This window comes from Neolamprologus brichardi, chromosome 5 (genome assembly GCF_056152115.1).
Source record: "Neolamprologus brichardi isolate AB-2024 chromosome 5, ASM5615211v1, whole genome shotgun sequence".
Lineage (NCBI taxonomy): Eukaryota > Metazoa > Chordata > Actinopteri > Cichliformes > Cichlidae > Neolamprologus > Neolamprologus brichardi.
This window is the reverse complement of record NC_142108.1, coordinates 23,291,685-23,319,437: the sequence shown is the minus strand read 5'-3', so window position 1 is coordinate 23,319,437 and position 27,753 is coordinate 23,291,685. Positions and strand designations below refer to the sequence as shown.

The 27,753-nt window shown below is 36.9% G+C and overlaps 1 protein-coding gene across 11 annotated transcripts in view; it reads left to right on the top strand.

Annotated features, from left to right (window-relative positions):
- Positions 1-27,753, top strand: part of ptprt (protein tyrosine phosphatase receptor type T) — a 307,462-nt gene that overhangs the window by 188,438 nt on the left and 91,271 nt on the right. For 5 of the 11 annotated variants that reach the window (XM_006783000.3, XM_035904511.2, XM_006782998.3 and 2 more), the window contains exons 14-17: positions 2,317-2,593; positions 11,559-11,595; positions 13,593-13,649; positions 24,906-25,041. In XM_006783000.3, coding sequence (XP_006783063.1) covers positions 2,317-2,593; positions 11,559-11,595; positions 13,593-13,649; positions 24,906-25,041 — 507 coding nt within the window. The remainder of the gene's footprint in view (positions 1-2,316; positions 2,594-11,558; positions 11,596-13,592; positions 13,650-24,905; positions 25,042-27,753) is intronic. The other 6 variants (XM_006783003.2, XM_006783002.3, XM_006783004.2 and 3 more) reach the window with 2 other exon arrangements.

Here is a 27,753-nt window from a genome sequence, read left to right as displayed (position 1 = left end):
TTTTTCTCGAAAAGGCTCTGTAAAGAGAAGCAGCTGTTGAGACACACACTCATAAGATGCACTCTGACACACACATCAGGCTGCATGCTCAGGTGCCTACACGTTCACTTTCACATAAATGCACACAAGCGGAAACCATTGTAAATGTTTACAGTGACTGTCAGTGCAGATATGCACCAGTTGATTAAAATCCAGTGCTTAATATTGTGTAGGTCTCCTTCATGCTGCTAAAACAGCTGCTGGGCCTGTCATGGAATCTCTGAGGTTGTCCTGTGGTATATGACAGTAGCACATTACAGATTATTTGAGCCCAGTGGGTTAAGATTTAGACTTCTATGGACCTGGCTTGTTCTCGGGCATCCTGAGTCTCGAGGTTGGCTAAGCACCATGGATTCTGTTACATTTCTTCAACATGTCTTGATGAGATTTTGCAAAGTGAACAGTGCATTGTCCTGCTGTGCAAAACCACTGACATTGGTGGGTGGTGTTGCCACGATAGAGTGGCTTGGCTGGAAGGAATATTACTTCAGTGTGACACAAAATGACATCCACATAATATAGTTGCTCCAAAACAGGAACACGAAGAAAATAAATCTCAAAAATCTCTGTTTTACTTGCAAATATATTCATACATACATGCTCCATTGATCAGAGTGCATGACAAAAAAAAATGTCCGCAAGCCTTAGCAGAGCACTTTCTAGAAGTATACAGTACCAGTGGAAGGTCTGAACAAACTTTTCACTGGTACTGATGAGATATATTTATTTCAAGCCTTAACTGTAAACTTCAACTTTAAAGCTTAAAACCAAGTTTTAACAGTAACAGTAACAGCTGTCTATTTGAGGAACAAAACAAACAAACCCCCCCCAAAGAACACACACACACGCAGTGATTTCTTCACTTTTCGAAGTCACTCCCTTTATGTTGCCTAATAATCACACAGCCATCCACCAGTCTAAGAAAATCCCCTTACTCTAAATGTTCAAGCTGTAAGGGTGTAACATCTCACAAACAGAGTAAAGGTACAATAACACACACTTATGGATATGTATTCAAAGACATGGATAGTTACAACAGAAGCACACACACACATATAAGGGCTCCCAAGCGCTCGACACAGACCCGCACATACACAATTCCCTATCCGCTCCTTGTGCTAGGCCCCTGCTTCATCCCTTGTGCAGCCTCTGAAAGCCATTAGTTTGAAATGGATATTTTACCAGAAAGGCAGAAGCAGCAAAGAGAGTGACAGTAAGGGAGAGAGAGAGGGACTCATCTTTGGTCATCAGCAATTATCTTTTATGAAAGCTGCCAAACGGGAACAGGGGATAATTGGCCGCGGCCCCCTTCACAGAAACATACATTTCCCTAATTGCGTATAATTGTGAAGTGAGTTCTTGGCGTGGAGGACGGAGGTAATTGCGGAGGGCCGCTGCGTTTGTCCTGACCGCTAAAGGAGCCCTCAGCCATTCATGAAGCCTCTCAGAGTGTAATGGAAACACACATACACATGAAAGCAACTCCACTGCACAAAGATAGATGTTCATTCAAGTATATAAACACCCCACTACACGTGTTAAAATACACACAAGCACAAGCACACCTGCCAAAGCACATACAGGTAAATGCGCACCTGTTAGAGAGCATGCACACACACGTGCACTTGATGTACACATAAAGAATATAAGGCAAGAGGAGACACTTTTGGACTTTGAAAAAGATCCATTTATTTCTACCCTCACTGTTCTCTTATATATACACACACATATACACACACAAACACACACACATGTATTTTCTTCCTTTAAGCTGTACTGGGGTGCTGAATCAGCACAGGAAATGATTTGCCAGGAACTTTGTTTGAAGTTTAGCGTATATCTGTCGTTCAGAAATAAGTGACCCTTATAACAAATTATACGCCTTTTTAATGGTTAGTTTGGGATTTTGTGAATTTTTTTCCCCCTCATAGCAGACCTCGGGCCTCTTCTGCTAATGCTTTTATTGTAATAATGAATTTAAAGCACTCTGGGAGCTACTGGGGATAGTAAAGTTGAAGTAGAGTTGTCAGTTTTATGTGTTATGTCCTTATTTCAAAACAAAGTCTGTCTCTACTGTACTAACTGGACAAATAACAGTTGAAATATTGTCAGTTTATTGTGATTATTTTTTTATTCTTTTCAAAAACTCTGGCTGTCATCGTTGCCACGTAAACCATCTCCTGATAAGTATTGCTTTAGGTAGTGATAAGTAGATTTGTTCCTGTTTCAGTAAACAACACAAGACACTACTTTTAAAGACATCATTTATTTTTCCAGCTCCTACCAGCTTGTTGTGAAGGAGGTGCGCAAGTCCAAGACCCGCCGTGCCGCTTCTGAAGCCCCCGAGTGTTTTTCTGTCCCAGTGAGCTTCCGCAATGCCTCCATCTTGGACTCACCCTATTACATTGCTGCTGAATTACCACCGTCCAGCCTCACGGTGGTACAGCCCTTCACTGTGGGGGACAACAAGAGCTATGGTGGTTTCTGGAACCCTCCGCTGTCACCTGCCAAGAGCTACAGCATCTACTACCAGGCAATGAGCAGAGCCAATGGGGTGAGTCTCAACTCTCCAGAAGTACCAATTGTAACAACAAGTAGCATGTTCATATTTCCCATTTGGCCAAATTAGATTTAATTTAAAAATAATTGCAAATTAGATTAATTTACATTTTGGGTTTATTGTCATGTCATTAATAATGGGAATAATAGTGACTTTTGAGGCGCACAACACATGGTGTAACGAATTTGATATGAAGCTTTACCAGGATTATCTTATTTTTATTTGCCATAAAAATAATTTTGAAAAACAGCAACTTTAAAACCAAAAATAAAAACAAAAATATTATTTTTCAATCTCAGCAGATTATTTTAAAAAAGGGCCAACAATTCTGTTCCTAAGTCATTAATGTGACAGCAAGTGATTGAAGTTAGAATACATTTGGAGACAGAGTTATGCAAGGGCGTTTTGTGTGACTTCTCAAGCCTGTAGTTTAATATACTGAAGGTTATGTGTTTGCTTATCAGAATAAATAAATAATTAATATAAAAGAACACAATTACAACTCCCTCTGGGAATCCCCACTCCTAGCATTCAGCTGTTGATGTCTGTTTGCTGCCCTTTTTGTCTGGTAATTATACTGTCTGCAAATACAACAACACCTCGCCCACCTCCCGCCACCCGTGTCCTTCTCATAACTCATTCACAACTTCAACTTGGCTTTTGAATTTCCATAATACTCTGAACTCCTGCGGGGGTTATTTTAATTTTCCAACACCGTAACCACGGTAACTCGGTTTGGAGAGCAAAGCCGGGTGAGCTGGCTGACTGTCGTGATGTAATGTCCTCCTCCAGAAAGCAGATTTCCCACAATGCAGTCATATGGAGAAAGACTGTGTGCAAGTGGGTGTGTGTAGGGGGGTAATTCTTGCATGACTGAACAAGTGTGACTGTGAGCAGATGAGTATTCATTAAAAAGTGTGAATACTCGCTCGTGTGCCCCACGTTTGTGTATTGTGTGTGCTTTGCACACCTGTATGTACAGACCCCAAATCCAGACAATTCAGAGTTCCTTATTTGATTGGATTTCAGTCAATCCAATCAGTTTCAGGTTTGTTTAGATGATGAATTGGGGCATTGTGTGGGTGCTTAGTGGTTAAAACGGAAATAAAAATGCAAGCGCACCTGTGTAGTCGCCGTAAACAAGATGATTTGATAAGGAAATCAGGCATAGAAATAGACACGTGTTCATAAAGCATGATTTTTTGTTTTTTACCTGATCATACTTCTCTTTTAAATTTCAAGTGATTGCAACAACCAGAGTGGTCTATCGATTTTACTTTCCCAGACAGAAAAAATGTCAGATAAATGTTAAATAAGTAAGATTTAAAATGATGGACTTTACTGCAATCTGATCAAACCACTTGAGTTACATGTCAAAAGGAAAAGTCAGTCATTATTACTACATTACTACATACACTATATAATACATGAGTCGACTTTTGTTGTGATTTGGCATCATACAATTAAAAATGAATTGAATTAAAACATTTTAATTTCAGGCACAAATCTTTGATGTTTTGTGACTGCATTGCTGTGCAACAGTCTCTTTTTAACTAACCAGGGTTACATACAGTATATTTCAGGGATCTGAGGTGAGTAAAATCAAGGAGTCAAAACCTCCAAAGATAATTATTAATGTGGATAATAGTGAAATCCTAAAGTGGCAAGAGTAATCATATTGTTCCACAACATACATTACATATAGGACACAGGACTCCTGAACATGGTGAATGAAAATAGGTTGAACTGAACTGGACTTTTTGAAGGGAACATCACCTTTCTCACACACCCACGCACACAGGGTCATGTGCAGACAGACATCAGACACACACACAAAAATCCAGGTCTTGAGTCAGTTGTTATTTTTTTTGGAGCCATGCTTGCTACTCAGAGATTAAACTAGCCAGCAGATTCACTATGGACATTTTCATCCGCTCTGAAATGACTGCAGAGCCACATTGGTGCAGAAAGAAGACAGTCAGTATTTATATAATGTATTCTGTAAATTGCGTTTAGTAATAATATGTGAAAGTGATAGTTTGTCAATCAAGGATTTAAGTTATCTGTAGTCCTCACAAAGTCCTGTGATTTGTTTAATTTCTTTGCTGTCAGTCATTTCGTAGTGTAGGTGTCACTTTTTTTCTGCAGCAGTAGATGTCTCATATTGGAAAGAAACTCCTCATTTACATTTTAGAGGACTTGGCTCATTTGTCGTAGTTTGATCCCATGGATGAAAGTCTGTTTCTCATTCTCTGCCTGCCTTGGATAATCCTACTACTTTTTTCTCCCCCTCTGAGCTCCACCTGTCTATCAAGGAGAATGTCTATCCGCAATCGTTTTCCTTCTTTTTTTTTCTACCATGTCTCTTGAGGACATTTAGAAGAAATTGTTCTCTCAATCCACCCACTCTCCATCTCTTCATTGCTCACTGCTGTTTTTTTCTCTTTCATCTAATAAAAAACAATCAAATTCTTTTTTTAATCTTCTACCTCCCTTTCCTAAATTCTCTCCATGTTTCTGTGTCCCATCCGTCAGTTTCTGCTCTGACTTCCTCTATGCTTATGACAAATGTTTTCTCTGATTTAACCCTTCATGCTCATCTGTTGCTCACCCCCTTATCCCCACTGCTTTTCCTCCTTCTCTTCAGCAACCACCTGTTTCCCTGCTTTCTTTTGGGCTTGATTCTCCCAGAGGTAACATCACTCTGATGCCAGTCTCTCATCTCCTGTCACTGTGCCAGTTAGCTCTGCACACTAAAGCTACTAGGCAATTTCGACGTCTCGATGTTGTGCGATGCCACACAAGCACACGCGTCGCCCACCCACCCATACACACACAAGAATAAATGCCTAGGGCAATAAGTAAGAGAAGTAAGAGCAAGAGTGGTTTGGGAGTAGTGAAAGAGAGAGAATTGTGGGAGGGGTAATAGCAATCTAAAAAGAGTAAAAGAGACATTAAACAAGATATAATACTGGAGGCAAAGATGGAAGTCAATAAAGATAAAAACTGATATGAGCGGAACTGTCATGAGTTTGGTTACTGAAAAAAAATACTTTTGACCCAGTGTGTTCATTAGCATTTAACGAAAACCGCAATCTATACTTAACCAAGTTTTCTTTTTAAAGATGTACACAAGCAGAAATGAGAATGTGAGCACGGTTATTCATTTTGATCACCTCCCTGTGACCCAAATGCAATCCTTAAATGGGGTATTTTATTAATTGAGTATGCACGTTGCCTCTGAGCAAATACCAGCCAACAATATATTAAAGTTTCTAGTTGCAAATGAAAAGTAACTAAAGAGATTAAGGAGAGGTTTAGAAAGGTTGAAAGATCACGCCTAGTGTTGTTAATTTTTTAATATACAAGCAGGACAAAAGTCTGAAAAAAGATTAAATGTGTCTGAAAGATAATATACACAGAGCTACCTGAAGTAATAGGTTTAAAGAAGGGCGACTGAGAAAGGTCTAACCAAGATTTACTTGTCAACTTACATAAAATGATCTGTGGATAAAATGGATAAAAAACAGGATGGGAAATTTGGAAAAAAAATTCATGGGAGGACAAAAGGAGGTGAAGGATTTTGGAGATTCTGGAGTCAGGGAAGGTGGAAGTATTTGAAGAAAATGGTAAAGGAGGAGGAAGTAGAATGCAAGGAGAAATGGGGTGGGAAATGGCGCAAAACAAAAGGAAAGTGTGACAAACATGGAAAAACATGCCCTTCCGCAGTGTGAGAAATGCAGCCAGACACCTTTCTTGACAAGTAAAAAGCCTCAGGGGTTGGCCAAGATGCTCTGACAATCAACGTCACACACGCACACGCACCAAGCAAGCCTCAGAGTGCAGTTTTTGGAGAGTGTAGGAGAAAGACAGAGGAAGATTTTACCAACTGACAGTCAGTGTCAATCAAGATGCACTCAGATGACTCAAAAATCCCTAAATGCATTTTTTTTTGTGTGCTGGTGTATGACTAAGACTCACACACTTTCGTGCGTTTGGCTTGTGGGTAAGTGTGTAGGAATTTTTGTACTGTATGCAGTGACGTACATTTGTCTAGGTTTGCATTTGTGATAGACTTATTAAGATTCTATTCATTAAACAGCCATTTTTCAAATTAAACAATGGAAGTATATACTGTGCATGAGCAGTTCATGCCCATGTGTTTGCCTGCTCGTCTGAGTATCAAGAGTTTTTGGTAAAAGAATGAGCTTCAGGAAAAAAACAAAAAAAGAAACAAAGTGTCAAAGACAGGGTAACATTTTTTTTTTTTTTTTAAAGTTGTTACCCTGGCTACATGGGGTTGCCTGGGAACTCCAACAGCTAATCACAGTATCCAGAAGTCACACAAAAAACATACATGATTGAAAATCCTACCAGTCGGTTAGAACACTGAGCCAACCAACTGTGATTGAATGGGGGGAAAAAAAGAGAGGAAAAGACTGGCAAAGATGGAACGATAGATGGATGGAGAGAGAGCTCACCCACACAGCAGCTGCATCTCTCTTACACTTTTAGTATTCCTGTCAGGCTCTACAACGTTAACTACTACACACACAGAAATGAATGCTGTGTCTCCATTGTAAACACCTCAACCCCCTTCTGGTCTCCAAATGCTCTGTATAGAGTCAGGGCAATAAATCCTTATATTTATTAGCTTCGCTTCTTATAACCCCCTGAGGCTTAGGCCATTAGCATGAGCCAAGTGGAGGCCGTGTTTCTGTTCACAGTGACTGTGAATCCAGAACAACCACGCCTCTAAATGGACCATAAATGGGTACAATAGGGTCAGTTTTTAAAGAAACACATTTCATTGGTCCTCATGAAACTGATCGTATTCCAACTGTGTCCATTCATATGATACATTTCACTCTTAGAGGAATAGGCATATGAAAGAAAGTATTTGTTACTTTTTAGGCCTAATCAGACAGTTAAAAAAAATGTTTGAAACCACCAGGATGTCACCCATTGAATTTTGAAGCCTTAGAAGTAGCGTTTTTGTATAGTTATTTCTTATGCTTCGTCTTATGCTTTTACTCAGGAGCTTTGCTCTCTGTCCCTTGTCTGCGGACCCAAGGTGCAAACTCTTGGGAACCAGTCTGGACTGTGTGTACCTCAGGTTAAAGCAGAAGTGGTTCCTATAGCCTGTTAGTTCCCTTACATATACATCCTTCTAAAGTGCAAGGAAATAGGTATGTGTAGGTTCTCACATATGTCCTTGTAAGTTGCAAACCTTCAAAAACATAATAACTCATATGCCAAGCAAATAAAGGGGTCACACAATACTAGAATCTTGGTAGTCAGTAGCAGTACTACTAATATATTTTTGTGGTGTAATTACAGTATCATAGAAATGAGCAGCATTGAGCTCATGTTTTGAGGAGCCATGCTAATGTGTTACAAGTACAAAGTTATGTTACCTTTGTGAATATTTTATGTTGAGCATTGCTGCGATGCAGCTGTAAATTCAGTATTCATTATATTCTATATAAATGAAATTATGTTTTGACAAGTTTAGTGTCCCATATCATGAATCAAAATATCTTCAAAAACAAGTCTCATTTTGTTTTCCCCCACTGAGGAATTTGTTCAGTCTCTAGTAGATACAGCATCCATTTTTTAAAAAATAGCAAGTGGCATTTGTCATTAGCACACACATATTGGCCTGGTGAAATCCCTTTTTTAGTCTTACGAATCAGTTTTTCTTGCCCTCTATTTTACATATTAACTGAAGAGTACATTAATTGCTCTTGAAAGCCATGTGTGTACATATGACTCTTATCATACATTCACTCTCAGTTTTCTACAGGTTCCTTCAATCAAATTATGCACAGAGACAAATGAGGGAAACGGATAAATAAGACAATAAAGCAGTTGAACAGCCAGGGATTGAGAGAGTCATTATTCAGACAGACAGATGGACAGATGGAAAGCAGACAGAGATTTAGTAGAAGCAGGTGTGTTTGAAGATGCTCATAGGATCTATCATTTGCTTGTATGTATCCTTTCATAAATCTTTGTTAACATGACAATAAAATGAACAATATAAGTTAATGGTGTTAAATCCTCAAATACCAAACTGTAGTTTGAATAGAGCTGGACTTACTTTTGGCCCCTAATTAAATCTAAAAAGCCAATTTAGTGGAATATATAAATGATGTTTTTGAGTAGGGGTCAGATGAGGTGCAGGCTGCTGTTCTCTTATGTTTAACTTTGTTAGTTATGTTTTGAAGTGTTTCTGAATTAAAACTTGTCACATTCAGTGCAGTGGGCTTTTTGTTTGCTTTTAAACTCCACTGCTAAGAGCAACCTTGAAGAAAGAGTTTTTCTTCTGTATTTTAGCACAGAAATTAGCTTAACTTTAGGCCTTGCAAAGCATCTCTTCTTCTTAAATTATTTTGTTTCTTCCTATTGGAAGACCGTTTACAGTAATCTAAGTAAGACCCAAAATGGCACAATTAAAATGAAAATGAGTGTACAGAAGCCTGTACATTAGGACTGATTTTAATGCTGAGGTAACACCTTTCCGTGTTGGTAGTCTTTGTATTTGATGAAGACAAATGGGCCAATACATGAAAGAGGCCAAGTGGGTGAGATAGGTGCACGCGCTGATGACAGCACATCATAAAAGAAAGAAAAGAGGAAAAGGCACAGGCAGCAAAGGAATGAAAAGTGCTGGTTTAAAAGACAGAGGCTGAGAGAAATCTTCTACCCTATTTGCTGTAAATATCAAGACGTATAGTTTTATATTGTACTATGTATGTATTTTTTATAGGGTCACATTTAGACTCATTGGAGAATCATATAAGAGTATTCCTTCAGTACATTCTGTTGTCATCTGGCTCAAGAGCCATGACAAATAATGGGAGAGACATAATTTGGACAAAAGTTTACCAAATGCAATTAATTAATTAATTAATTAATTAATTAATGTGTTGTTTTGTAGTGTAAAACCTAACAAACCAAAATGGCCAAGCCCAAGCCAAACAAACAAATATCAAGACATGTTGTTCTGTTTCTTTCTTCACACACGTTACTATAGTTAGTTGGATTTTTCCCCATAATAAAAAGTGTCCCATTTAAACTACTGCGTACAACTGAAAGTCTGCTGATTATCACACGTTTCTCGTTAGTGCACACGTTTCTCGTTTGTGCCCTAGCTCCTTATCTATCCTACTTTTCTTTGTATCATGTATGACTGACTCCCTTTACTTCCACCATCCCAATTTTTTTGCCAGTTTATTTCCCCGCTCTGTTTTTCCCTGACTTGGATGGTTTGATTTGAATATCTACCTTGTTTGTCTTCATTTTTATTGCTATTAATTCATGTGCTGGTACCCAATGTTGTACTTTTGCCCTGTTCATTTAAGCATGAATTAACTGATAGAATTTCACAGATCATATCCAAGTCCTTACTGGCTGTCCCTGTATCAAACACTGAATATAAGCATCTTACTATCCCTCAAACCCTCTGCCCACTCCAGTGCAAGCACTACTGCACACAGTTCCGCTGCATATAGACTTAAATAATTGATGTTCTTCTACTTATGCCCATCATATGGGAATGATGACGGCCCCTGATGACTCTGTGAGTCGGTTGACCCATTTGTGAGATCAAAATATTAATCTGCAGCTTTATTCCAGTTCTTAATATTCAACAACAATAGGCTTCTGTAACCCGAGGACTGATGTAAGAAAGCCAATCCTGAGACAGACAACTCTTAAATGCTCAAGCAAGACTAGCCAGGTGCTCCCAGTTACACTAATTAACTCCACCTACTAGGAACCTAGAAGACAACATAGAGGGGCAAAGGGGAAAATACAGTAGGCCCTGGCCAAAGCTTAGGGCCATCACAATGCTTAGAAAAATGTGTGTGTGTTTAATAACAATGAAGGTACTTTTGTACTTTTTTCACTTATTTATATATGATGTGTGGAAAATCATTCGAATCAACGCCAACAATTGTACAGCATATTGATCCTGGTATGATTGATGTGTCAATCATGTGTGTTTGGACAAAATGAGAAGCCAGTGGCATGGTTTTGTGATCTCACTGATTACGTGGGGTATGCAATGCATGCACTGTCAGGCAAGTGGTTACTGTATGCAGTCAACCCATATATTAAAGAGGGTACCTTGTTTTAGCCTGTTAACTATGATTTAAATATATTTTTTCAAACTGTTGTGGACAAATTTCCAAAGCATGATTCCTGATTGATTTTCTGGCTCCTGTTTCAGATTTAACACTTTTCTTTGTCATTTGTTTCTACGTTTTCTAAAAGTTTTCTAAAACATGGTGCTGAGCTTGCAATTCAAGATATACTGCAGCCTCTGGACATCAGCTAATCTCAATGACTGCCAATGTCATCGGATGGCTGATACATGTGGCATTTATGTTGTTTTAGCTTGACCACAGTTGCTGTGTATCTGGTGGCCAGTTTACAGCCCAACTATAGCTCAGCTTTTCTTTTTCAAGCTTTGTCTGACTTAATGTCTCTGTCTCTGCAATCATTGTTGTCTGCTCTGTTTTTTGGGGTGGGTGTAGCTCAGGAGGTAGAGTAGGTTGTCCACTAATTGGAAGGTGGGTGGTTTGATCCTTGGCTCCTCAGAAAAAGTGCTTGTAAAAATGGGTGAATGAGGCATGTTGTATAAAGCACTTTGAGTGCTCAGGTGTATAGTATAAAAGTGCTAAATAAGAACCAGTCCATTGATCATTCTGTACAGAATAGAGCTAGTGCCAATGATTTTTCAATACTGCAACAAACGAAACTTGACTTATGCCTTGGAGAATACTCAGAAAAAAGTCAGATTTCAAAGGGTCAGAGTAGACCAAAAACAGGCACCATTTTCCTATGTGTTCAACAAAACCTTACCCTCATGATTCAAAACTGAAATATCTGAAAAATTAACTGTATATTTTACCACAAGTTAATTAGTTAACCTGTCTGTCTCTCTCCACAGGAAACCAAAATCAACTGTGTCCGCTTGGCTAACAAAGGTATGAGCACCCTTCCATTGATAGTCAACATGCACATTAATTATGATATTTGTAATTTTGATTTGAAATTTGTTAGTAGTTCATTTTAAAGAAAAAATGGTGTGAATACACGATCCCCTAGAATTGTGTTGTGCTACAAGTGTATCAGCCAAGATGAGAAGATTGCACACTATTCTGGAAAAGGTGAACTCACAACCATCAGCCCGGGCAAACCTATACCACAGCCATGTTATCTTGCATGATTTTGTCGCATAGCATTCTCTCTCCATCTCTTCTATCCTTATAGCCCTTTTCACGCTCACCTTTTCTGTGACTTTCCTCCATCATGCTATTCTTTTTGCATCTCACACCACATCCATGTTGGTCATCAATGTTCAATGTTCAAATTTTATTCGTGGTATAAAGGGTATAAAGTGGAACATTGGGCCCATTATAATACCAATTGACCACCTTCATTAAACCCAGTGAATGAAGGCTAAAGTGTTACCTCCAAAACCCATTTCATCTTCTTCTGTTTTGCTTTCCCCATGTCTCCCATTTTTATTTGCTGCTCATCTCTGGCAAATACACCCATTTATGTGCCAGGCAATATGCTTTAAAAGCTTTTCAGCTTGCTATTGATTTTTTCTCTCACCTCGTCTCCTTTATCTGTTTTAGTTTTTCATCTGCATCAAGCATTGATTTGATTTTTCCACATCTCCTTTGTCTGTTTCTGTATCTCTAACTCTCTTATTCTTTTTTTGTCTACATAAAACATTTATTGCTCATTTATGAACATTCTTATCTTTTTTACCATTCTTTTTTTTTATCCATTTCCATTTTTTTCTTTTCTTTTTTGAGTGAGATGTACTCTGGTAGGATGTCTACAGTGTCTAAACACTGCTCTCTGTCTGTCTGCATGTATGTGTGCTTGGAAAAAGACATGCTTTTAACTTTGTGGCCGTCTTTCATATATTTAAAAATAATACAAATCTATTTTGAATATGTGAAATTATATGTAATCCAAAAATAAAAGATTTTTATACATGAAGTATCATTAATATGATGTTATTTGGTGTTCTGAGGCAATGCAGATGGCTGATTTTGCAAATAATTATGATTATGTTTGCTGCATTACCTAATATCCAATATATGTGCACTTATCATGCACTATTGCATATTTACAATAAGTACATGACATCACTTGCTTTCTTTCTGTTGTTTCTGAACTGCAAAAAATGAAATTGTAAGGCCTTAATCTACCACATTGTGAGCTATTAAACATTTAAAGGTAACAAAGCATTAATAGCTCAAGTGACTTTTGAGAACAAAAGGAGGGACAACTAGAGCCACATATCTGCCTCAGTTTTACTCTTCCAAAACAAATATTCTACCATTAAACTTTTAGTAGTTTTACAGTATTTGTATTAGAATGCTGTATAAAGGAAAGTATTAACTAGAGTTAGATGCCAAAATTGGTCTCTCCACCAACTTTCCTATGCCACAAAGTTCATAATTTATTTTCTTTTAACCATCACTTTGTTTCTTCCATCTTACATTTCCCACTCCCCTGTTTTTATTAACCCTTCAAACCAGGCTAACAGACATAACAAGCTCCAGTGATAACCGCCAACACCATATCTGCATTCACTGACAACTACTTTGTAATAAACATCCTCACCAGCATCACCTCTTTCTGGCCTTTTCCTGGTAATGGGCCAGTCAAGATGCTCATTGAGGGTTATTTCCTAGAAATAAGACCAGTCATATCCCAGCTGAGAGGTATTGATCTCATGGTTCTAGTGCTATCTCTCACCACTGCAGTTTCTCTCCTCCAAGACAGATTGTGCAATTGAAAACCAGGGAGATCTAAAACTTGATGAATTGAAGAAAGACAACTATACATCTTTTTTTCTTAGACTTTTTCTTCTTTCTTTTCCTTTTTTGTTGTTGTTTGTTTTCTCTCTTCCCTTTCTTTCTCATGCTTTCCGGCGGGGACGTGCGACCCTTGGCCTTAGTGGTAATAGGTAGGGGACAAATAACAACGCCGTACATTCTAGTCATCCCAAGCGAAGGTGATTATTGCTTTATAGGCAGAATATTTTCTTCCCAATGTTATGTCACAGTACAACCATAAACACGACGCAAACACTGTTTCATTTTGGTTGTCCCCTGCCCTACACCCTCCCTTTTTTCTTCCCTTTGTTAATTTTTTGGCGTTTCCTTCTCATCACCATCTTAATACATTTGTTTGCATGTCTGCTCTGCTTCAAGCGTTGCTGGCTGTGCTTGAACCTCCTCTCTGTCTTGCATGCACACATACACACACATTTTTCACACACACACTTAAGTGAAACCATGCTGCTTTTGTGCATGGTCAGTAGCGCAGCTGTTGCACCATTAAGCTGATTGTAGACTTTGTTTTTTTTTTTTTTTATCTTTTATTCTTTAATAAAGTATAGTTTAATATTAAAAAGACTATAAATAAATACAAGTTTTTTCCCCTGTTCTCCCAACTTTATTAACAATGCATATACTATTCTGAAAGTATAGTTTCCATTTTTGCAAGTATGATTATTATTAAGTATGATTGAAAAAAGGGATGGTAACAATTTTCATTTGATAATCTTTGACAGTTCTCTCATCCACAATATTCACCTCTTTGCTTATTCTAAAGCCTTTGTATATAGGTCCATGACATTTGTTGTATAATATCAAACCAGTGAAGATGCTTAATTCAGTTGTACTACATGCTCAAACACCTAGCAGAGTACTAAAAATGTTGAATAATAACAACTAAGTGGTCAAAACATCAATTAATATGCAAAAGCCATCAAACAGAGCATGGTGTGGTTTCAGCAGAACCATTATGTTAATTTATGTCTCATATGATTTGTATCCTTGTATTTTGGAAAGAAAAGAAATTCATTTCTGAATTTGTCAACCATGTCAAGTTTTGGAGCTTTGCCACCAAGGCTGAATAAATTTGTGTAATTCTTTAGTGAGAGATCCAGCCTTTGAATGTGACACAATTACTGTATATTAACTTCTGAAAAAGAAGATATCTCCTATTAGTTAGTTATTATTAGACACTGGAAGAATTATAGTTCAGTAATGTGTTTTGTCAGCTGTTTACTGCTATTAGTGTATTTAGTGCAGTGAACAACCTTAAATCAACAGAGCTGGTTACTGTGGAATATTTAAGTAAATTTTCAATGGCAAACACAAAATAATAATAATAATAATAATAATAATACCAGCACAGTTCTTTGAAATCCAATCATCCATCTGTAATAAATACACAGCAGCTAAACATTGTTTATTAAATTATGTCAAAACCATAGCAATTCTAATCCTCTTAGTATTTGTTTTTCCAATTCAGAGATGTGACAGAAGAATATGAATGTCATTGAGTGATACAACAGTCAAAATGTTGACTTTAACAATGTGGACACAACAGGGAAGCAGTCAGCAAAAAGCATTATTATAAACTGCTGTCACAGTTATTTGTCAAGACTATGAGTTTATTGCACAAGAATACCATAACACTTATTGTCCTGGGGGAAATTCAGTTTGCAAGCTCTCGCAGAAAGAATTATGCATATCATGCACAAGTCTGAAACTATAAACAAATAAAATTCTCAGTTGAATAAAAACAGATTATATTTATATGATTGCAGAAGATCTCTGGGTACATTAAAAACCACATCGTTTTAAAACTGAACTCACTTTCGCAATGTAGCAATTCATGTATTATATTTAATATCATATTCAGAGGACCATTTAGGCAGACATCCTAAATTGAAAAAGTGATGCATAAAATGCAGCTTTTTCTCTTTCTTTGTACTCCACTTAGTAGAAGTCACACTTTATTAATCTATCCTGCTTGAGAAATGCTAAACGACTCGACTTATTTATCTAAAGCTGAGTCTACATGGAACATAAAATTTGTCCACTTATTATAATCCTTATACTCACAAACCTTTTTTAAGTAGTAATAATATAACATACTTGCAATTATTTACTTGCGTCTTCCAGAAAGAATACTCTGCAGTCTCTCTTCATGTGTACAAATAAACTCTCACTTAAAGCTGTATTTGTTCAGTTGCTGTGGCAAATACATAAGAGACCACTGTGATAAACTGGCAATATGGCTGAGAACAAATCAGTTAAATAAATAAAATAAATAATTTACTGACAGCGACTTCATATGCAGCCCACCACGTGAAGCAGATAAATACCATTGCTACTCTGTGCATGCATGTCTCTTAGCCATGGTTGTGGATTGCATCATTCAAGTCACATATTAGTAATGCAGAACTAAAAGACAGCCTGCAATTTGAAAAAAAGCTTTTGTAGCTCTTAGCCAAAACACTGTTGTTTTTATTTATTTATTTATTTTTTGTAAAATAGAAATTTCTAAATCATACGTTTTTGCTTACCGAGGGCAAAATAAACCAGAATGTATACATTGATAGGTGGGACTTTTACACTGGCAAGGTTTGAATGCCCAGCATGTTCTCAGCTACCATGGCTCATAGGAGCATCAAACCCACACCTTGTCATTCACACATTGGTATTATATGTCAGTTTTAATTCCCATTCCCATTAGTCCTGAGGTCGATTATAATTGGTGGTGTTCAGAGTCATGTTGTAACTCACACAGACACTGTGCAATACTGACGCAACATGTGGCTTGCTATCTGAGTATGTGTGTGCATGTGTTTGTGTGATATGGGTGTGCATGAGAACACTGTAAAAGTAACATTTTGAGGGAGTCGTGTCTGAATTATACTTGTCGTTGAACCCAACTACCTCAGACAAACAAACATACTTTTCTTTGTAACTGCTGCTGTTTTTCCATCATTGCCAAGTGCTTACTTGTTGCTGCTTCGTCAGTCAGTTTTCTGTCTGAATTTGCAACACATTGAGTCAGAATGTTTAAAAAAAACTCTCATAAGGAGCATTTGTAGGTAAGTATCTAGGGATGATGTGACATTTATGGCACAATACCATAAGGAATGGATGAAGTTCTTTTCAGGCTGCACAGTGAGCGTGCAGGCTTCAACTGCATTTAGACCTGACAGAAACAAAAAATGGGGTTGGTGAATAGTGGACTTTTTTTTTGTCTAGAAAAAAAAAAGGCCAGGAGGAACATGAAACACAGAGAAGGAGACATGAGAAAAGTCAGAGACTGACTCTAAAGATTTTTTTTCCCTCTTCTTACTGTAGCATTGTGCATGCAGACAGGCGTACTTGCTTACCTCTTCACCAGAAAGACATTGTTGTGAATTGTTGTATTATGCTAAATCCGCCCTTCTGTCTCTGGCTTGAATTTTCCACCTGCTCCAGTGAGTTTTCACCTGCCCCTGCATAAATCTTAGAAGGCACTTTGGAAAGATGTCATCAGCATCTGGGGAGGGAGACAGTAAAAGGAGAGAGAGGAACAGAGTGGAAAGGAAGGGAGAACAAAATACGCAATGCTGAGAACTGCAAGATCTTCCATAGAGCTGCAGACCAAGGGCAACTGATGGTCCTTTTATAGTTCTTCCATTTCCGAACAGTTACACCAAGACCAGTCTTCTCACCAAGCTTCTTGCTGATGGTCTTGTTGGCCATTCTAGCCTTGTGCCAGGTCTCTTTTGGAAATTAGATTTTTAATCTCAGTGAGGTTTTTTCCTGGATAAATATATGATTAATAATCGTGTATGTCTACAATCTTGCCCCTGATGTCCTTAAACAGGTCTTTGTTCTTGCCCATGGCGGTCAGGTGAGGTTGGAATGGAAGAAAAATATTGGTGTGATTTATACAAATAAGGAGTTGAGATCAGGAGTAAGAGTGACAGATTGACTGATTTGCTATCTGTGTGACATTTCTGACTGGGTCATAGGGGATGAAATGGTTATTTCACTCTGTGACACGTAGATCAATTAAAAAAAATCGAATATGTTTTTTCTCAATTTTTGCTTTATCGCTTTGCAAGTCACTGAGAATGAGCTAGTGTTACGTGATTTATCACTTTTTTTTAAAATTCTAGTTTAATTTGCTTTCTTTTAACAAGCTTGAAGGATCAGGTTCTTGAAAGCCTTTTTTTTTCTTTGTACCTGTAAGATTTCAGCAACTGCATCTGACATGAAAATCACTTCAGCCTTTACCTTGGCACACATAAAATTCTTCAAGTAACTAATTTGATGATCATAAGAGCTTTGCTTTAGGATTGTTATCCCCCAAAAATATACACTGAGAATCTATAAATTGGCATAGAGCTATCAGCACTGGGTTCGGGAGGGAATACATGTTAGATCCAGTAGCAGATCTAATGTCTTCTATTACTAGAAGATGTATTATCTTCTATTCTGCCAAATCAAACACGTGGTGATACTTCAGCTGGCCACCACAACAAGTAGCACCACATGTTTGATTTTTCAGTTGTACGCTTATCTAGAGCTGGAATCAAACTTGCAACCTTTCACTTGTCAATCGAATGTGTAAACCGTTACAATATAGAATCACAATAAATCGTACATAGAGCACATGACCTGTCTCATAAAGATGTCATAAATCATAAGTCCAGAAATACACACATGCATACAATCACTCAGAATGTGATTTAAGTATTTAGTAAACAGTATCCTGCTTTATTTAACATCAGTGGAAACTGGCATATGTGTGTGTGTCTGTAAGACAGAGCTAACGGCCAATCACTACCATTGGTAATGTTCACAGAGGCAGCTATCTTAACCGAGGTACCATTGGGCCACAGATACATTCAGTATATACATACACAAAACTGGACAGAGACACATTTCCAAAGTAATGCAGGTAGATACATTCACGCAGAGGTAACTTGTTACATATGCAGATATAGTTACATATACACGAACATGGACCTAAATGTTCAGAAACGCAGCAAAAGGCAGATTTAAAAGTATACATGCAAACACTGACATGGAGCGCTGTGGTAGCATAGTTCAGATTAGTAATCCTGTTAAACATACTCAGCCATGGTAACACTAATCCACAGAGGATAAGCCCTGCAGCTGCTGACAAAACAGTACCGGAAAACTAAACCTTCAGGTCATTTAAGATATTTTTGCATGTATACATGCACCAGTAAAGCCTACATACTGTAACACCCTGCATCACCTATTTTTTTTTTAAATCAAACAAAAATATTGCAGCAAATTCCCATTATACTCTGTTCAACTTTCCATTTAAGTGTGTTAGACAACCGATATCCTATAACGTGAACAAGTAAGTCAAACTCAGTGCACATGCACAGTGATCCATGACACTCAAACACACAAAGAAAAGTACATTTGTGAAGACACGCAAAATACACCCACCTTCAAACAGTGATCTGCACCTGACACACATACACACATCCACGCTGAAAAGAACCATTTAATATGCCATTCAGGGGTGCAGGAGTGCGTTGGAAGCTAGGAGAATCAATCTTCTCTCCATTTGGATGAGATTATGTTTTTAATATCTGAGGTTTTACTCGTAATTCCTCCCCGATAATTTTTATCATGTTCTCCAAGTAGGGGAAATAAAAAGGGGGGGGGGAAGGGGAACACCCTCAAAAAACATCATACCCAGTTGCACGTGTGCACACTTACACATCCTATGTGCATTCAGGAACACAGGATATTCAAGGGATTAATGCCTTTTGGAAGTAATCAGTATCGTCACCAACCCAGTGTTGTCACAATTACAGTGGCAAACATTGAAGCGGTCCCCTTTAATGTTTTCTGTCTTTACTCTATTCTGCGTTAATACAGAAGTCAACTTTTATAAATTAAAATATTCCATGACATCCTTTTATTTTTTATATTTTATCCCGAGCCAATTATTTATTTTCGCTCAAGTTCATATTTAAAGTTTTTGTGAAGTAATTCTCACCCTGTAGATATTTTTAGGAATTTCTGACAGTATTTGACAGTATAGGTGCGTATATTTAGTTCTGCACTATATACATTATATATTTTAGCATGGCTTCTGTTGAGGAAAACATTGAACCATATTTTTCCAGTACTTCAATAACTGTGCACCAAAATGTTCAGTTCATTCTTCTTTTCTAATTGAATGTTCTTCCAATTAAAAGGTTTGTTGTTTCCAATAGCTTTTAAGATATATCACTTTTGCAGCAATTTACCCTATATACACAATCTAAAGTATTTATGCTTTGTGTTAGTGTTACCACAGTAACCCTTTTCCAAACCTTACAGTATAGCCCTGACAACCTATTATTGTGAAAACTAGGTGGTGTGAATTCAGGCACCTAGACAGCCATCAGGTACTGGTAGAACAGTTGGATCTTTCTTTCTGATATTCCATGTTTTCTGTTGAGTTAACATTACATAATAATAACAAAAAATTACTGTGGCCATTGCCATGTAGGCTCAATTCAGTCCATTCTCTATGAGACCACAGATGAGTGATTTAATGTTGTAAACATTCAGGTTGCAGACATACGTATATGTGAGAATTTCCGGATTTCTTTCTTTCTTTCTTTCTTTCTTTCTTTCTTTCTTTCTTTCTTTTTTGAGGTAGTGCACATTTTAGGATGCTCATTAATAGAAAGTTACAGTTTGTGAAAAGATGAGGACATTCACACACTATGACATGATGCAAAGCTCTTTTTTAGCAACCTGGTATCTGCCAAGAAAATAATACCTACACCACCTGCCAGTACCTGTGGCAAGAAAGCAAGATGGATGCATCTATTTTATGTACTTACAGGCCACCTGTTACCTTAAACTGACAATACAAAAATAAATGAGACCATAGTCTGCTCCATATTGTATTTGCACCAGCTGGAAATTAGTCTTATTTTGCTTTTCCAATTTGCTTCATCTCAACTTTTACCCTCATGTAATGGACAAAGTCACATTAGATCACTTCTTCTATGCCCTGGTCAGAACTCTGTTTAAGTGTGCCTGATTGGCTCCCAAACTGGCCAATCACAATGTTAAATGGAGCTGAACTCATCACCAGATGGGGTCCTCTCCTGTTACATCATGAACTGTTGAACCCAATCATCACATGGGCTGGTGAAGTGTGAACAAATGGGGTCACACTGAAATGTGTCAGGTGATACATATTGTGGATCACTCGGGGGGGAAATTGAGGTTTAATACACCTGTGGGGTGATTACCAGGGCACAGACTACAGGGAAATGTGTGAACTCGTCTCTTGCATGATCGCTCAAGACTTTCGTGTAACTATAACGTGCTTGACAGACACAGAAAAGTTGAACCTTGAACTCTTAAGCCTTTGCTGTTTACAGGGCTATAAGCTATTCGATAGTGTACCATGAACACTATTTTCCAATGTTGTTCATTTGATATAAAAGAGTATTAAGTAAGATTTCACAGTTCTTTCATTAAGAGTACAATGAATGTGCTGAAATCCCCAACATTATGTTTTTAATGTCTTCATTATTATTGCCATATGCAACATAGTAAATATAACAAACACTTCCAAAATATTGAACAATCTCAACAAAGATTTAAAAACATTAAAAAATTACTACTATTGTATTATTACTAAAAGCAATTTCAAGTAAAACGTCCTTGCAAAGTCCCTTAGTTCTTAAAAGCACCTTTCCAATATCTGGAAAGGCACCTTTTCTTTTTACCACTATCCTCTCTACAGTGATTGCTTGGGGTGGCACAAGTGTAAAAATAATCACAGGTCCACGCCTTTTAAAATATTTATACTAGCCATTTTTTACACTTTGCATTTTGTGCCTTTATGATTTTTCTGTTTCTCTAGGAAGAAAAAAGTCAAAATCTAGTATATAAGATTAAAAATGTTAAGAGGAAGCAAAAACAAAAAGAAAGGAACATAAAAAAAATTGTGTTTCTTTTTAGGGGGACACTATTGTCTCTGGAAGGGCATGTTATTCTCTGCCCAAGATGCTTTAATTTCCTAAATAACTGTTGTTTATGTCAGCAGTATTAGCTTGTTGTGTAAACCACCCCGTCAGTATTGTAACTCAGTGTTGCATCTTGAAGTGGAGGCGGTATTACACATGATGTACTAGGGGTTAGCATGCTAACACTGGTGTAGAGCTAACACAATCCAGTCTTAAAATGTTGTATTTATAAGACCTTCAAAATCCTTTCATTTTTTTCTTCATAAAACAGATCTGCCGATATGGGGTACAAGTTTTGAGAACTCAAACTGTTCAAAAAGTAGAACATAATAATGTGTTATTAAACTTACACAAAGAAATCTTTTTAGCAATAAATTGTCAGAGAATAACTGATGCATTCTTCTTTTTTTTCTTCAAAGATGATACAGCTACACGACAGGTAGACTGTCAATGATTGAGCTATAAAGACTGACAATATTTTGCCATTGAAGGCATTCGGGGTTTTTAAAAGAACATCTCCTCACCACGGCAATTGAGGACTGCAGCAGCTATTACTGAGTGTGCCAAGGTTAGGTGCTTAAGCCGTTAGCTCAGTGCATTCCACTGCCAACCTTGTGTTGTTATTGCAGAGGGGGCGAAGATGAGAGAGACGGGGGATTAAACTGAACTCCTACGCAGCAGTATTACTTTATTAATCGGCTGTCTTTGTCTATCAAGGTTATAACAAGAATCTGTTTGGCATATGTCTCCACGAGGACAGGGGCATTCATGTGCACGATCACAAGCTTGGGGATTCTTGTCTTTGTCTTTCCAGTGTATTTTTTATTATGAACTGTCAGTTTTTAAGTAATACATTTTACCAGTCCTTTGTCTTATGTCAGATTTTACCTTTTGACATTCAGTCTGTTGAAAGTTATTGACAGTTACCTTTTGGTTTCTATACAAAATATCATAGGAACTTATCTTTGACTATTATCATTTTTAGCAACCAGTTACCAGTTGAGAAAAGCACTGACAATTTGTGTCATTGTCTTAAAGGACAGACCAAAAACACTATGCTGTTTTTTTTGTTTTGTTTTTTTAGATATTTCTGTGGTTCAGCACAAACGGTATTTGAAAACATTTTACAAAATAAATTCTAGATATGAATTTCATATATATGAATGAAACATCAGAAGAAATTTTCTATATATGCCTTTAACACACTTCATTGGCCTCTCTGTGACCTTCTGTGACATCAGTGTTGATCACATTCAGTGGTATTATCATTAATGGAAACTGTAAGTTAAGTTAAGCTGTAACTCATATTTCATACCATTTTTTTATTATAAAAATAATATATTTTATTTGGCTTCACACAATGAGAGCAGTGCTTTATATAATTGAATATGTTTTCTTGTTTAGTAAAATCAACAATATACACAAACCTTTTATCCCCCTTCCCCAAGTTTCACTATTTAATCCTTACGTAACTCAAAGTGATGCAAATCCTGTCTGTACTGTGTTTTCTATGTACATTTCTGGACCATGAACCCGGATGTCTTTTACTGACTTACACATTTGTGCATTGTCCTTTGACTGTTTTTGTCCTTTGAAATGAAGTCAGTAATGGTTTAAGAAAAACAATTTTCTTTAAAACGTTATTCCACTATTCTTCACCTATATTTTCCTTTATTTTTTGGCTTTATATATTTACCTGTAAGAGGCATTACTAAATTTAAAACTGCATTACATTTGAAAGAGACTGTGTCAAACCCTCAGAAAGGGTAGTAAATTTGAGAGTAATTAGTTATTGATTATTAACAGTTCATGAAGCACCACCTTTTTTTGCCAATGAAATGCTTTCTTCATTCACTGTTTGTCATCTTCATTGCACTGTGTATGGTTGTATGCCATTGTTTATGATTTTTTTTTACATATTTAACAAGCTGTAATTATTACATTTTAAGAACACAAAGCTATCACTCATAGTATGTCTAATCATTTTGTTCTAAAATGAAATATAAACATTTGTGAAAATAATACGTTTGCTTGTAAAATGACATACTTAAAATTAACACATTTTAGTGTGAGCTTTGTCATTACAAATTCTTGTCTAATATTGTCAAATAATGCTAAATTTCAAATTTTTCCTTTAAATTTTCATTTTTGAACAAAAATGATCACATTTCATCTAATGCCTATTATGTTTTTGTTTTTGTGTTTTGTTACCATGATTTTATGGGTTATATTTGCCTCTTTTTATGTGGATGCAGTGTTAAGAATTTATCTTCACCTTGGGATACAGTGTTTCCAGTATTCCTTCATTGCTAATATATATATGTTTTGTCTTTGAGCATATGTACGACTGTGTACACATTTTATATCTACATCTATGGGTCCATCAATAAAGATGTCTTTGTATACATATAAATCTAGTAGTGGTCAGAAGTTTACATACACTCATCATGAGGATGAATGTCATGGTAATTTGGGGCTTTTAATTATTTCTTTGAGGTGTTCTTTATTCCAGGGTCAAATGATTGTACAGCATGCATCTTTAATTACTTTAAAAAAACTAAAACTAGGTGCACAAGTCTGATTTTATTAGGATTGCAATCCTCCCCCTCCAGAATTCCATCCACTTTGTGTAATGTCCCAGTACCATTAGCAGCAAAACCACTCAAGAGCATAATGCTACCACCACCGTGCATGACAACTGGTAAAGTGTTATTGGGGTTGAAAGCCTCCAAAAATACCTCTTTCATTATTGCCAACAGTACAATCTTATCTGACAAAAAATGTTTCTCCAGAAGACAATTGGCTTGTTTGTGTTGGCTACAAATTTCAATTGAGCTTGGATGTTTCAATTTTTGAACAGGGGCTTATTTCTTGGTCAACAGTCTCTCAGTCCATCCAACAGAGTGACTAGCTTCACTGTAGGTGTTGACATCTGAGCAGTTTTTCATAGCTGGTTTGAACCTTGATTCCTGTGTTGTTTCTGAACATCCTAACTGATTTCCAAGACAGCTGTGTCTTTTTCCGCACCTTGGCAAAGTAGTGGCACATCTAAATAACTTTTTCTTCCATATAGTTGTTTAAACTGGTGAACTTATTATCTGCAGTTATTTAGAAATTGCTGCAAGGGACCTTAAAGAAAACATTAAAGCTGTACAAACATGACACCCGTAAAAAATGAACAGTTCAAAGAATAATAGCCCCAAATGATTAACTGATGACTCATGATGAGTTTGTGTAAACTTCTGACCACAATGGTGTCAGTGAATGTGTGTGTCTGCAAGACCTGCTCACCGTATTGAACTTCCAATGCTGTATGCAAATGAATATGTCCATCCACACATTAGCATTTCTTTGTGAATGTATATGCCAAGCAAATATGTTTGAGGTTCCCTACCAATGTGACTATCTGCATACCTGTTTGTTTGTGTGTGTATTGTGTGCTTTTAGGCGCATCAACGCAGGACTCTGATGCTATGGAGCCAGAGAAACAGGTGGACAGCACAGTTAAAATGGCTGGCGTTATTGCTGGGATTCTTATGTTCATCATCATCCTTCTTGGAGTTGTTCTCACCTTCAAACGCAGGTAGGTATTGAACTAACCAACAGGACAGAGTAGCAGCTTAAAGGTATTAAATGTAGCATTTTCACAAGGAGTCATTATTAACACATTTTTTTGTAACTTCAGTGCCATTATCTTAACCCTTAGACAAGGCAGTGTGTAGTTTGTTTTATACCAGTAAGTAGCACTGCAGTTTTATGTTTATAATAATGCACCTTTAATGCAAATTAGTAAACTAAAAGAAAGCGAGGTTAATGCATAGGCTGTATTCTTAAAGTTTCAAGTGTCCTCATTAGCATATATACGCAGGTGGATAGTTTTAAGTGTACAGGGAGTGACAGATTAATTTGACCCTAATGATCTATCAAGAAAAAAAAAATGTTCAGTTAAAGAGATTTGACCACATTTAGCAATAAAACTGAATCAGAATTTACAATGTTTTTTTTCCCTTTAGGTTTTGTTTCTTGCAACAACAACAAAAAAAGTCTAAGATTTAAAATTTTTAACAAACATTTCAGGTTAAAAACATATTGCAAAACCTACAGATTTATATTCATTTCTTCTGGCGATATAAAAGGTCAAAATTTTGTATTAAACCTGGTGACATATTTAATCCTATAATCCTTAAAGACAAATAAATTAAAATTATACTATTCCCAAGAGACATATATATATTTAAAACTCATAGGAATTATATTATATAACCCATTTAGCAGCTATAAAAAGCTTTCTGTATCTTTGTTTACTTGCACACTGGCTTGCACCATCACCAGCCTTTCTTTCTGTTACTTCCTCTAGTTTTCTATACTCTTCCATCAATTCTCCCATTCCTCTCTAACCATCATATCCTTCATATTGCTTTTACATTTGTGATTTTTGTGTCACAGGTTGTTTTTTTTTCCCCAAAAAGTTGGTTTTGGTTTAAAACATACATTAACTTGGCAGCAAAATTAGAGAAAAAACTAAATAGTGTGAGGATTATTTTCTGTTACCAGTCAAATTAGAAAATAATGACACACTTGGAAATGCATTCCAGTAACCACTCTATTGTGCGTTAAGAGATCAGTAATTATCAGTTTATTTATTATAAACTGCATACACTTCAAAACTAAACGCTGCACGGGAGTGTGATGGAATACATTTAGACAATATGTTCACTTGGTCCTTCTGTGTTTAGACATTAAAAACTGAGATTTTATTTATTTTTTTACAAAACGTAATACTGTTTTTGGAAGGACTATATAGCTACTGGAGATTGTTTGATGCTTTACAAATCTGTACTGTCTCCATTCCTAAAATAAAAAGTTGTGTTTTAATATCGACCGAACATCCACTAAAATGAAATACCATAGCACCGAACAAGGTCAGGTTCTCAGGTAGATTATTTGCTTGCGTAAAACTAAAATTATTTGTTGTCTGTGAAGCTTCTCAGCCATCCAGGTCATAGTAGTGTAAGGAGCTTGGAATTAAAAGAGCCTGGACTTCTTTGACTTTCTTGAAGACATTTCACCTCTAGCTTCTTCAGTTCTAAGAGCAATCGGTGGAGAGTCCCAGATTTTTAAGCCCTATTGGGAATGTTCCTAAGAGGGTCGTGGAAGACCATCTTTGAACAGAGGGGCTGTCTTACAACACCAGCTGTCTGCAATCTATAATCCAGTTTTGAGATCCCGTCCCAGATGCCTCAGTGCTCACTCACATCTAGGGTCATTTGATCTAAAAAAGTCACATGATATGGTGGGGCATGGTCTCAAAATGAGTTCACCTAAAACCTTGGCTGATAGTGACCCACACCCATTTTCACACTTTGGCTTGTGTGATTAGGTAGAGGATCAATAGGGGGTCCATGACCCACTTGGGGACACTCCCATAGGGCTTAAAATCTGGGATTCTCCACCAATTACGCTTAGAACTGAAGAAGCTTCTCGGATGAAAGGTGAAACATCTTCAAGGAAACTTAAAGAAGTCCAGGTGTTTTTCTTTCAAAGCTCCTTAGACTGAAATCATTAGTTAGCAAAAAGCTTGAATCAAGCACAATGTCATGTAAAATCATACTGTACCACAGAGAGAGAGAGAAAAAGGACATAATATTGTCTAAATGCAACAAGGATGTTCTCAACTTGCACTTGCTAAATTAAAGAATTGTTCATAACCTGTTACTATTGAACAGCTGTTGAATTTTGAACATTAAGCTTGATGAACAGATAAAAATGCCCTGAGGGAAAACTGGCAGATACCTTATTGCTAATCAAATATAACATTGTAACCATTTTAAGCAAGCAAAAGAGTACTCAGGAAAAAATATAAAGTCAGGCAGGGCACTGGGTCAGTTTGAAATGCTAATTAGAGGCTAACCCAGGCTAACAGAAAATATACCAAATAAGAGGATTAAAAATCCAGTAGAGCCAAAGGAGGATAATACATTATATAACAAAAAAGGTAAAGGTGGAGAAATCAGACGAAGGCACAAATAGGGAATATAGAAGTTAAACAAAATAAAAGTGGGAAAGGATCAGAGTAACAGAAGGAAGGGACAAATGTATAAGATTGGAAGGAATATGGTAATTGAAAACCAGGCAGCACTGGTTAACCCTGGGGTCAAGTGGATATGCTAATGAGATGCTAACCAGACTAGGGGGGGGCATAATATACATAAAAAGCCAATTAGAGGGCAAACATTGCAACAGTAGATATAGACAAAAAAAGCAATGACACTGTAGAGAGAAAAAATAGAGAAAA